The sequence below is a fragment of the Maniola jurtina genome, chromosome 12, assembly GCF_905333055.1.
Source record: "Maniola jurtina chromosome 12, ilManJurt1.1, whole genome shotgun sequence".
NCBI lineage: Eukaryota > Metazoa > Arthropoda > Insecta > Lepidoptera > Nymphalidae > Maniola > Maniola jurtina.
The window spans coordinates 40180-52562 of record NC_060040.1 but is presented as its reverse complement, the minus strand read 5'-3'; the positions used below and the strand labels follow the sequence as shown (position 1 = coordinate 52562).

Sequence of the window (12383 nt, the reverse complement as noted above, 5' to 3'; positions counted from 1 at the left end):
AAACGCTAACACAGACGAAGTCCTAGATTTGCGTTTACATAATGGTTTAGGTATACCCTATATACATCCTACTCTATGTTTACATCTTCGGTTTACATGGCGTTTACATACTCTTTGGCGATATGCAAAGCCAAAGCTTTACTGATTCTGCTACAAGAAGAAGTAATTTTTATGAAGATTGTTCAAGTAGCATCAAAGTGCCATTTACGGATATATGCAATACAATTAAAATAAGACAAAAGAAATTGTGGAGGGAAGGTTTTTTTTTTTTTTTTTTATTGAAAATATTACAATAAAACTTAAAGCTAGCCTTATCTAATTACTATACAAATCATGCCCGCGTGGAATGGTGCCAAGAATACTGGCTGCATTTCCGCGTTGGACAGCCAGGCTGATCCGTTGCGCAAAAAATGAGCCAGCCCTTCTGTCACCCGATGAGGCTATTAAACGCGGTAGGAGGGAAGTGTGGGATGTGACTAATGAAAATAAAGGAAAATGGTATGCGGAAATTCAAAAGGAAATACCAATACAACCATGGTATTTCAAAACGAAGTGTGAATCTAGAAAATTTACATCATTAATGAATAGACTGAGATTTGGTCACTGTCTGGTGACAACACACCTGAATAAAATAAAAGTACTAAACAGTAAAAAATGCAACTATTGTGAATATGAGGAGGCTGATGTTAATCATATTATGATACTCAAATGTCCAGCTTTTGGCATACAAAGACTTATATTAGCCAGTGATCTAAACACTATAAATATGGAACAAAAACAAAAAATTGATTTTCCCCGCCATGTAAAGGATTTGTTGTGTAAAACGTCATATTTTAAGTCTATTTTTAATTATATATGCAATACTATAAATAAAGTGTAATAACGTTAGACTAATTATTAGTTATAAGCAATTTTGTATTTTTAGAATAATATTTAGTTATAAGCAATTTTGTATTTTTAGTATTTGTAAATTTTTGAAAGGCCTTAAAGAACTGTTATCCAGGGCCGTAAAATAAATTTAAAAAAAAAAAACCAAAGCTTTTTTTTTTTCTTTAAATCTGGCTTTACTCTGATTAGCCAATGTCAAGTTTGTGATATTTTCAAGTTATTGAATTTAATACAAGTATGGACTCCGTCTGCGCCGGCGCCCGCCGACATACGCGCGGCGCCCCTTTGGAGCGCTTCCCAGTCAGTTCCACCACCAAAAAACACCAACTAACACAAAAACCAGCCACTCTTAACAAAAAAAAAAAAACACTCCAAACAAGCACAGCACGCGCGCCAGCAAACGCCATCGCAGACGAAGTCCAACCAAAGCTTTACACTTTTGTTTGATGATTTGATCCAATTATCCAATTTGATCGGTTTACTCTGTGACAAAAACAGATGTGAATTATTTTTAATTTTCTTAAAAAATTAGGCGACATTAAATTAAGTCACGCATTGATTTGCTTTTACAGTAATATAAATATTACATTATTATTCAGTTAAAAAGTTTAACTTCATTTATGTAGGAGGACGTGGGAAACCGCACATTATAACCTCACTCGAGTGCAATTAAAAATAACAGCGAACGGCAAAATGGCAAAGAATGCTACCAAGGGTGGAAAAAAATCGAACGAAGAAGTATTCGCAGGCTTTCAGAACCTTCGCGCCGAGCAGAGGCAGCTCGCGAACAAGATATCAGAACTGGAGATGGACCTCAACGAACACAAGTGAGCAGCTTCGTCTCGGTTGAGGTGCTCTATCGTCCATGTTTACTTCATGATATTTACTCGTGCATCGTTCTGCAGAATCGTGATAGAGACGCTGCGCGGCGTGGAGCCGGAGCGCAAGTGCTTCCGCATGGTGGGCGGCGTGCTGGTGGAGCGCACCGTGGGCGCCGTGCTGCCCGAGCTGGAGGGCAACCGCGACCGTCTGCCGCAGGCGCTACAGGTGAGCCCACATCGCCTAGCTCATAGCTCAGGGTTTGCACACTGAGCGCAAGTGCTTCCGCATGGTGGGCGGCGTGCTGGTGGAGCGCACCGTGCGCGCCGTGCTGCCCGAGCTGGAGGGCAACCGCGACCGCCTGCCGCAGGCGCTACAGGTGAGCCCACATCGCCTAGCTCATAGCTCAGGGTTTGCACACTGAGCGCAAGTGCTTCCGCATGGTGGGCGGCGTGCTGGTGGAGCGCACCGTGCGCGCCGTGCTGCCCGAGCTGGAGGGCAACCGCGACCGCCTGCCGCAGGCGCTACAGGTGAGCCCACATCGCCTAGCTCATAGCTCAGGGTTTGCACACTGAGCGCAAGTGCTTCCGCATGGTGGGCGGCGTGCTGGTGGAGCGCACCGTGCTGCCCGAGCTGGAGGGCAACCGCGACCGCCTGCCGCAGGCGCTACAGGTGAGCCCACATCGCCTAGCTCATAGCTCAGGGTTTGCACACTGAGCGCAAGTGCTTCCGCATGGTGGGCGGCGTGCTGGTGGAGCGCACCGTGCTGCCCGAGCTGGAGGGCAACCGCGACCGCCTGCCGCAGGCGCTACAGGTGAGCCCACATCGCCTAGCTCATAGCTCAGGGTTTGCACACTGAGCGCAAGTGCTTCCGCATGGTGGGCGGCGTGCTGGTGGAGCGCACCGTGCTGCCCGAGCTGGAGGGCAACCGCGACCGCCTGCCGCAGGCGCTACAGGTGAGCCCACATCGTCAGGGTTTGCACACTATTAACTTTTCCAAATCGTCGCTGTGCATGTTAAATTCGCTATGTATTTTTTAGAATTTTCGTTTTGAATGTTTACGATTGTTTGTGGTGGCACTCGGCAGGCTCTGAACGAGCAGCTGACGCGCAAGGGGCAGGAGATCAACGATTACATCGAGAAGCACGACATCCGCGTGCAGCGCGGCGCCGACGCGGAGCCCCAAGCGGCCGCGCCCGACGCCGCCAAGAGCAACGTGCTGGTCGCCAGCGCTTGAGGACCCCACGATGTTGCCTTCAGAAAGTAACCCGTGCTCATCGTTGCAACATTCCAATGCTATCACTCCAAACCTAACTTTCCTCACAAAAATGTTGGTGTGTGACTGGCACATGTTAGCATTGGAATGGGGCAATACTTTCTCAGATAACTAATTCCTCACCCCTGCTGCTGTCCGACGGCGGTGTCGCCGGTCGCCGTGGGACTCTATAGGAATATTTTCAAAGGATTTATTCTCAAGAAAGATGCCTACATTGTAATACAATAGATCAGTCAATGGAAAAAAAATTAGTGTGATATTTGTAGAAACTGGGAGTGCACTCCCCGAGCTTTGAGTGGGCGCTACAATATCACTGCATTGCTATGTCAGTTGTGGAGTAAGCTGAATTGCAGTAATGGGACACAAGTGTGGGCGAGGCATCCCGAGCAGCTTGGCCGATACATACTGCTATCTGTATTGTCAGTGGCTGAAGAACAATCTCCCATCTAATGCTATCTCTGAAGTTTGCCGCAAGTATCTGGATAGTGATGATGGAAAGAATTCATTGATGCTGAATATGTATAGGGCAATAAGTACCTTACGGCCTTAACACGAGCTTCAAAACACTTCCTTGAAATTCTCAAAGTTATTGTATCTATTAGTTTTTGTAAAGTTAACAATAGGTAAGTTATAATGAAACATGTTTTGAAAATTAACAAAAATTTTTATTTTATTTTTCTACACACCCACCACATTGAATATGTATCAATAACAAAGAAGGAGCTTTAGCAGGAAGGCACCGAGCAGTTCCATAAGTGTGTGTGGGTAGTCCAGATTATTACATTCCAAGCATCATTAATATCATCAAATAAATTTAATCCAAAGATAAAATACTAGATTTGACATTTGACAGATTTCCTATAGAAACGTCAAATCTAAAATTTATTCAGATAAATGTTATTTGACAGTTGAAAAATCTTCCATAAAGGGCCACCGAGACGATCAATCGCGATTGTCAATGTTTGCGTGATTGATGCTCATTGTCAATGCCAAATGATCGTTTACCAAGAGAATTGGAGCAATTGTCAATTGCAACTACGGTTTTGAAGAACATTGATGGAAATTTTGATTGATGGCAATTGACGCGCTGTGCATTGACGTTCAATGACAGCAAATATCAATCGTTTTTATAATCATCCGGCTCTGTTTCTTGAAGAGTTCTTGGTAAATGTTCATTAGTGAAGCGATATCTTAGTTTATGACATTCCTTGGACCAATGTCTAGTTTTTTTCGTTTTTGTGGGTAAAAACTGCAAGAAAAAACTATATCTGCGTTTGAAATCATATTTCGAGCGACTTTACTTTCTTCTATACAATTCAGAATCAGATTGAAGCAAGCGCAAATGATACGCCTTCATTTGGAGCTTGAATCACCCATCATTTGAAATCTTCAATCACATGAGCATTGTCAATTGCAAATGATCATTTCGGGCATCCTTTAGTATAGTTCCAAATTATACATTGACATATAGGTATGTGACAGTCCGGAGTAGCTGTGCATGGATCACGAGACACGATGGCACTACCACGGGCACTACGCTTGCTACAACATAAATAAATAACTGGTGAGAGACTGTTTTGTTAAACTGATGTTACTTATATACAAAACACCAAAAATGGTATGCTAATTAATAACATTAAACTCTCTTATGGGATTGCAAAAACTGACACCGATATTTTGATACTTACCTATTTACTTATATCACAAAGAAAATGATAATCAATACAAAAATACAAAACATTCTTATCAAATTTAATCAATATTATACCTACTTAATCTAAAAAATATAAATGATACAAGGCGAGGTCCAGACACCGTAGATATCGTATTTAATATTCGTGATAAAATACCAAAATCATGACATTTACTTATTGAATTTATGAGTCTGAACTTTTTTTTCCTGAAGAAAAAATCCGTCATAATATGTCCTCACCTTGAAAGAATTAACTCGTCTTTGAGATAAGTTAATCTCTTTGTTTTCCTTAAATTGTTTCTTTTTGGAATGAACAAGATAAAATGCATAAAGTCATTGCATCACATCATTAATGTAATATATTTACTTATCTTGTATGGAAAATTTACATTGGCAGAGCAGCTCAGGATTAATAAAATCGTGCATGTTAAATTTTTTTTTTTAATTCACTAAAGGTAAGCGCTTGACCACAATCACACCTGATGGAAAGTGATGATGTGGTCTAAGATGGGACGCGTTTACCTAGAAGGTGCGTATTCACTCTTGTTTTAAAGATACCCGGATTGTAATTGGTAGGAAACACAGATCGCGGAAGAGTATTCCAAACCTTAGCCATGCGTATGAGGAATGAAGACGCAAAACGTTTTGTGCGTGTAGATGGGATGTCGACAACATAAGGATGGATACTCGCCCGACGTCTTGCGGTTCCGTGGTAAAATGGTGATGGGGGGACAAGATCGAAAAGTTCGTGTGCACACTCTCCGAAATATATCCTATAAAACACCGATAAGTCGACGACCTTACGGCGGTGATCGAGACTTTGAAGTTTCGCCAACAAAGGAGTCTTCGCAGGTAGCAAGAGAGAAATCATTTTAAGAAAAGCGTTTTCAAAATAATGAATAACTACATACGGTGTTGCCTGCACCCGGATCCCTGAGAAAGAGCTAAACTATCACCTGTCGCCGCACCGCCGGTCAAACAAAAAACATACTTATTACGATAATAGTAATCTATAATCAATTATAATATAATATGTAAATAGAAAACTATAAGTAGTAATATTTTGGAAATGTTTAATGTGTGCATGTTGTGCACTTGTCGTGTAGACATCGCGTTGACCCCGCGCCGCTGCATCCCGCGTGTGTCGCTATATCTTCAACAGTCCACGGTTCCAAGCCTGACCCGTGGACTTGTGACTAGACACACAAAACATTTCATCCTAACCTTACTTCCAAATTGTAGCTGTAGATAGACGTACCTACATTACGATCCCTGTTTTTTTTTTTAAAAAAAATAAAGAGCAGAGGCCTATTTCTTACATCTTTACCATAGCGTGTACTTAGAAGATACTTCTATAAATATACTATCAAAAATACAAATTTTTATAATATTTACGTTTACATTTAATATAATATTATGTTTTATCGTAGCACCATAGCGAAAATTTTATCAATGCAATATATTACTTCTATTTATACTGTTTAAGTTTAAAACTATTTTGTTAAAGTTCAAAGTATTATTAGCTACTCGTGTCCCTGCGACCGCAAAATAAGTTTACCATTTCAAGTGTGCGAGACGGTTCCATTTGAGTTATTCCACTGATCCCAGAAAGAAGAAAAGTTCAAAACTCCCATCGACAGGAGTGAGGGGAATAAAGGTAGATTTGCTTCGCGAGGGTATTGCATGGAGGTGTCGGCGCTAGAAGTGCACCACGTCGGTGGGCGCGTACGTCTCGTCGGGCTTGAGCGGCGAGGTGTCGTGCGCGCGCAGCGTGAGCGGCTCGGCGGGCGGCGGCCAGTCGGAGCTGCCGCCCGCCTTGCGCACCACGCGCAGCCCCTCCACCACCATGGCCTTGTCCACCGCCTTGCACATGTCGTACAGCGCCAGCGCCGCCACGGCGCAGCCCGTCAGCGCCTCCATCTCCACGCCGGTGCGCGCGCGCGCCGCGCACTCGCACGCCAGGCGCACGCGCCCGCCGCCGTCGCCGCTGGGCAGCGTGAGGCGCACGCGCGCGTGCTCCAGCGGCAGCGGGTGGCACAGCGGCAGCAGCTCGGCCGCGCGCTTGGCGCCCGCCAGCCCCGCCACCTGCGCCACGGTCAGCGCGTCGCCCTTGGGCAGGCGCGCGGCGCGCAGCAGGCGCACGACGCGCGCCGACACGCGCACGAAGCACTCCGCCTCGGCCGAGCGGCGCGTCACCGGCTTATCGCCCACGTCCACCATGCGCGCCTGCCCCTCGGCGTCCACGTGCGTGAGCGCGCGCGAGCACAGGCCGCGCGCGAACACGCGCTGCGGCGCCGCTGTGAACGTGCACGGGTATAGCGCCTAGCCGCCGATCAGAATCATCGGCCGGTTCTTGGAGCGGGCGAGATTCTGCATGCCTACAACACGCCCACACGGTCCAAACATGCAATTCCACGAGACACCAACTGAACTCGTTACACTCAGTCAGTCAGTATCTCCTGGCCTCACTTCTTTTCGTCTTTCTCTAGCTCAGTTATATTTATAGTAGGTACTGTGGCAACTTTTCAGTGGGTCTACGATTATGAAAAATACCTATGTCTTTATATTGAATGTAATCAGCTGGATGTTGTAATAAAATAAAAATATCATTTCACTGATTCACATAATATTAAAATTAATCATATGGAAAACGTTTTCACAATATTATATATTTTATATGGAGCATCCTTTCCAGTATTTCGTTGCGCCGATCTTAATAGAACCTACATGATTTATGTTTAGAGCATTCCGTTCGCGACTACACTTGACCGCGACTCGTCGTCTCTTGCAAACAAACACCAATGATCTAATATCACTTGACGCGGCGCAGGTAGACGTCGCTATCGCCCACGCGAATGTGTGTCGCTGTCGCTAACGGGTCTGACAGGTGATCCTGCATCTGATTGAGCGCAAGTAAATAAAAATCTTAGCAAATTACACAAGAAACATATTCACAGCGTTCGGCGTACTAGACCGCGAACTCGTTCACGTGGGGTTAGCTTTAAAAATTCCAGCAAACTCTCTCATTTTTTTAAATAACTTTCTTATCTATATCTATACTAATAAATAAAATTGGAGTGTCTGTCTGTAATTTCGAAATAACTACCTCATATTAAGCTCATATATGGTTATTTGAACGATACCATAACTGAATCACAAGTTTTTAAAATTTTTGTCTGTCTGTCTGTCTGTCTGTCTGTTTGAAAAGGCTAATCTTTGGAACGGCTGAACCGATTTTGACGGGACTTTCACAGGCAAGTAGAGGATTGACCAGGGCGTAAAATAGGCTACTTTTTTAACCGACTTTCAAAAAGGGAGTTGTGTTTTTCTACCTATGTACACCGAAATCTCCGAGATTTCTGAACCGATTTGCGTCATTTCTTTTTTAATCGATAGAGGAACTTTGCGACATTGTTTCATAAAAAATTTGGAGTCCAACTCCTCAATCCTGATGCTGCAGGGGATCTGACCAATCCACGCGGGCGAAGCTGCGGGCATCAGCTAGTTTACAATATAAGTAGAATTACTACCTTAGGTTAGGGCATCTAATCGCGCGAGGTCAAAATGACGAAGCGAGCTACCAACGAAGTGCAAGTGAGAGCGAGATGCGAGATGCGCTGTGTACAAGTGAGAGCGAGATGCGATGTGTACTGACCGGCGTGCTGCTTGTGCTTGCGCCGCAGCGCGCCGCGCACCAGCTCGGCCAGCTCGCCCGCGTCCGCGCCGCCGCGCAGCGCGTCGCGCATGTTCGTCTCCGCCGCGCCGAACAGGCACACCTAGGACGATTTACAAAACTGCCAAAATTATACTAACGATTTATATATTCCATCTTTTTTTTTGGATTCCGTACCCAAAGGGCGCTAAAGTAAAGGGACCCTAATTACTAAGTCTCCGCTGTCCGTCCGACTGTCTGTCAGCGGGCTGTATCTCGTGAACCTTTTGTTTCGATGTGTTTTGACGGCCTCTCTGCGCTGTCGTCTTATTAGTAAGAGGTCCTGGGTTCGATTCGGCTTGGAATTGTATAATGTCTCTGGTCTGGTCTGGTTGTAAGCTTCGGCCGTGGCTAGTTCCCACCGGGACGATGCCATCTAGAAGTCAGGGGCTAGCTAGCATCTTAATAAATTATAATAAATAACCATAATAGGTAGGTAGAGAGGTGAAGTTTTCATAGAATGTGTAAGTATTTTTATTGCAGCTTTAACGACAAGTACTTAATAAAAATTTTAGAATGACCATTATGAAAATTTAAAAAAAACGTGTGGCATATTTTTAAAATTAAAATTGAAGTTAATAGCATAAATTCTGCCTTCACCTCAATTTTTCCAATTGACCTCAAAATTCAATTTAAAATACTTAATAGATAAGTACTTCATACGAATTTGCAGGTGATTTAATTGTTTAGTGTAAATGGTAAAGCACTGTTTGAACAGCTCGCCTTCGAGCGCCCCGTTTGTTGGCACAAGTGGTGCGGCGGTGCGTTCTGTGCGGAGGCGGAGTGAGAGCGCTGACCTTGAGGTTGCCGTCGGCCGTGAGGCGCAGGCGGTTGCACGAGCCGCAGAACGGCACGCTCATGGACGAGATGAAGCCGACGCGCCCGCGGTAGCCCGGCACCTGCCACATCTGACACACGCACCCGTCACTTCTACACCACTGCCCGACTGCCCGACTGCCCGACTCCCAAACTACTACTACCCACGCTACTGTAACACTAGTAGAGGAAGCTGCTTATTCGAGCCTTCAAATTCCATCATTTTAAAATATTTACATGTAGCATTATTATTTTACATTAAAAGGAGCTTGATTCTTGCCATCGTAATTCTTTGATAGCAGATCTAGAGGTTTTGGAGTCACAGCGCGATCTTACTAAAATGGCTGCTCCAAACCTGAACAAATTCAAAAATTATAACGCTCTGGATAAAGTCCTGGCTCACCGTGGCAGTCCTGCAGGGCGCCGGCGCGGCCGCGCGCAGCGCGGGGTGGCGGCGCCGCACGGCGTCCAGCGCCGCGCGCTCCGACACCATGCGCGAGTCCTGCCACTTGTTGCCCGCGAACGGCATGAACTCGATGAACCTGCAACACGCGCACTCTACACCACGGCACGGCTCGCGCCCTCACTCACCCCCGGCGGCTACGTACCTCACGTCGACTTCCCGATCCTTCGTCAGCTCCACGAAGTCGCAGATTTCATCGTCGTTGAACCCTGCGGAACAGTTGGGCGCTGTAGTACCACTTTGCTGCGACGCGAGATCGACAGACGAACGCCCGTTTCGAGTTCGCGGCACACGTACCTTTCATGAGGACTGTATTAATTTTGACGGAGGGCAATCCGAGCTGCAGCGCGAGGTCCAAGCTCGCCAGCACGTGCGACAACCCCTGCGACAAACACACAGCCTTCACACCCCCGCGCCCCGCACGCGGGTCGAGGGGTCCGTTCAGTTACATTTACAACGTACAATAGACATTTGGAATATTGAATTTCATAAATGAAACACTAGTGATTGCGTTCCGTAACCCGGTATAAAGGATTGAGGAGTGCCACACCTAAGAACAATCCTGGTTATAAATTTTGTCACGAACTTTAAGTTATAACATCAGTACAGAAATAATTTGAGTGCCAAAAACACTGCTTAAGATGACCTATTTATTTCGCATCACCATCATCATCGCCAATAGACGTCCGCTGCAGGATATAGATCTCTTGTAGAGACTTTTATACGGCGCGCCGCCTGAACCCAGCGGCTCCCCACGGCTTGTTTGATGTCATAACTTGTACTGGGGAGGATTTATATCGCGTAAATCACGAACTGCAAACACTCAGCTCATCATCGAGTGTGTACAAGGGTAGTGCGGGCGCTCACCGGACGGCGCGCCATGCGCTCGAAGCGCTCGGCGCGCAGCGAGTCGAGCGACAGGTTGAGCGCGGAGAGGCCGGCGCGCTGCAGCGCGGGCAGGCGCCGCGTCAGCGCCAGCCCGTTGCTCGTCATCGCCACCGTGTGCACTCCGCGCAGCTCGCTCAGGCCCTCTGCGCGCACACCGTCCACGCTTTTACTAGTCTCTAAACCCTTTACTTACAATCATATGAATCAAACTAAATTCCGAAATGAAAAAGATTTATTTATGCTGGTATTTAAAGTCATCTTAAAGTTCAAATAGGTGCAATATTTTTAGTCTGTGGGTGGTTTGAATTTCTGGGAAGGCGAGTGGCCGGCTGACATGAGTGTGGTGTTGTGGGCCATGTGTGGGGAGAGTGTACGCACGCACGACGTCGAGCAGGTCGGCGCGCAAGGTGGGCTCGCCGCCCGTGAGGCGCAGCTTGCGCACGCCGAGCGCGGCGAACACGCGCGCCAGCCGCAGCAGCTCGTCGCGCGACAGCAGCGCCGAGCGCGCGCTCAGCCGCACGCCCTCGGCCGGCATGCAGTACTGGCCTGCGCACGGCACGAGCTGGCTGACATGAGTGTGGTGTTGTGGGCCATGTGTGGGGAGAGTGTACGCACGCACGACGTCGAGCAGGTCGGCGCGCAAGGTGGGCTCGCCGCCCGTGAGGCGCAGCTTGCGCACGCCGAGCGCGGCGAACACGCGCGCCAGCCGCAGCAGCTCGTCGCGCGACAGCAGCGCCGAGCGCGCGCTCAGCCGCACGCCCTCGGCCGGCATGCAGTACTGGCCTGCGCACGGCACGAGCTGGCTGACATGAGTGTGGTGTTGTGGGCCATGTGTGGGGAGAGTGTACGCACGCACGACGTCGAGCAGGTCGGCGCGCAAGGTGGGCTCGCCGCCCGTGAGGCGCAGCTTGCGCACGCCGAGCGCGGCGAACACGCGCGCCAGCCGCAGCAGCTCGTCGCGCGACAGCAGCGCCGAGCGCGCGCTCAGCCGCACGCCCTCGGCCGGCATGCAGTACTGGCCTGCGCACGGCACGAGCTGGCTGACATGAGTGTGGTGTTGTGGGCCATGTGTGGGGAGAGTGTACGCACGCACGACGTCGAGCAGGTCGGCGCGCAAGGTGGGCTCGCCGCCCGTGAGGCGCAGCTTGCGCACGCCGAGCGCGGCGAACACGCGCGCCAGCCGCAGCAGCTCGTCGCGCGACAGCAGCGCCGAGCGCGCGCTCAGCCGCACGCCCTCGGCCGGCATGCAGTACTGGCCTGCGCACGGCACGAGCTGGCTGACATGAGTGTGGTGTTGTGGGCCATGTGTGGGGAGAGTGTACGCACGCACGACGTCGAGCAGGTCGGCGCGCAAGGTGGGCTCGCCGCCCGTGAGGCGCAGCTTGCGCACGCCGAGCGCGGCGAACACGCGCGCCAGCCGCAGCAGCTCGTCGCGCGACAGCAGCGCCGAGCGCGCGCTCAGCCGCACGCCCTCGGCCGGCATGCAGTACTGGCCTGCGCACGGCACGAGCTGGCTGACATGAGTGTGGTGTTGTGGGCCATGTGTGGGGAGAGTGTACGCACGCACGACGTCGAGCAGGTCGGCGCGCAAGGTGGGCTCGCCGCCCGTGAGGCGCAGCTTGCGCACGCCGAGCGCGGCGAACACGCGCGCCAGCCGCAGCAGCTCGTCGCGCGACAGCAGCGCCGAGCGCGCGCTCAGCCGCACGCCCTCGGCCGGCATGCAGTACTGGCCTGCGCACGGCACGAGCTGGCTGACATGAGTGTGGTGTTGTGGGCCATGTGTGGGGAGAGTGTACGCACGCACGACGTCGAGCAGGTCGGCGCGCAA

General features: G+C 49.0%; 2 protein-coding genes and 1 long non-coding RNA gene across 4 annotated transcripts; 2 read left to right on the top strand and 1 right to left on the bottom strand.

The window, feature by feature from the left end:
* The first annotated feature begins 140 nt into the window (after positions 1–140).
* Positions 141–1019, top strand: LOC123870338. Its single transcript, XR_006797058.1, has 2 exons — positions 141–258; positions 465–1019. It is a non-coding gene; the product is annotated as an uncharacterized LOC123870338 (long non-coding RNA).
* A 279-nt stretch (positions 1020–1298) lies between these two features.
* LOC123870334 (prefoldin subunit 2) lies at positions 1299–3630 on the top strand. Its single transcript, XM_045913592.1, has 3 exons — positions 1299–1715; positions 1794–1935; positions 2795–3630. The coding sequence occupies exons 1-3, from the start codon at positions 1582–1584 to the stop codon at positions 2942–2944; spliced, it is 426 nt and encodes a 141-aa protein (XP_045769548.1). The 5' UTR covers positions 1299–1581; the 3' UTR covers positions 2945–3630.
* Positions 3627–12381, bottom strand: LOC123870331 (molybdenum cofactor biosynthesis protein 1-like). 2 transcript variants are annotated; one of them, XM_045913582.1, is made up of 8 exons: positions 10934–12381; positions 10535–10698; positions 9965–10049; positions 9813–9876; positions 9608–9746; positions 9186–9296; positions 8332–8452; positions 3627–6973 (listed from the first exon to the last, which is right to left on the bottom strand). In XM_045913582.1, the coding sequence occupies exons 1-8, from the start codon at positions 12273–12275 to the stop codon at positions 6375–6377; spliced, it is 2625 nt and encodes an 874-aa protein (XP_045769538.1). In that variant the 5' UTR covers positions 12276–12381; the 3' UTR covers positions 3627–6374. The 2 variants fall into 2 exon arrangements, with proteins under 2 accessions (XP_045769538.1, XP_045769539.1); XM_045913583.1 differs by lacking the exon at positions 9186–9296.
* Between the last annotated feature and the right edge of the window lie 2 nt (positions 12382–12383).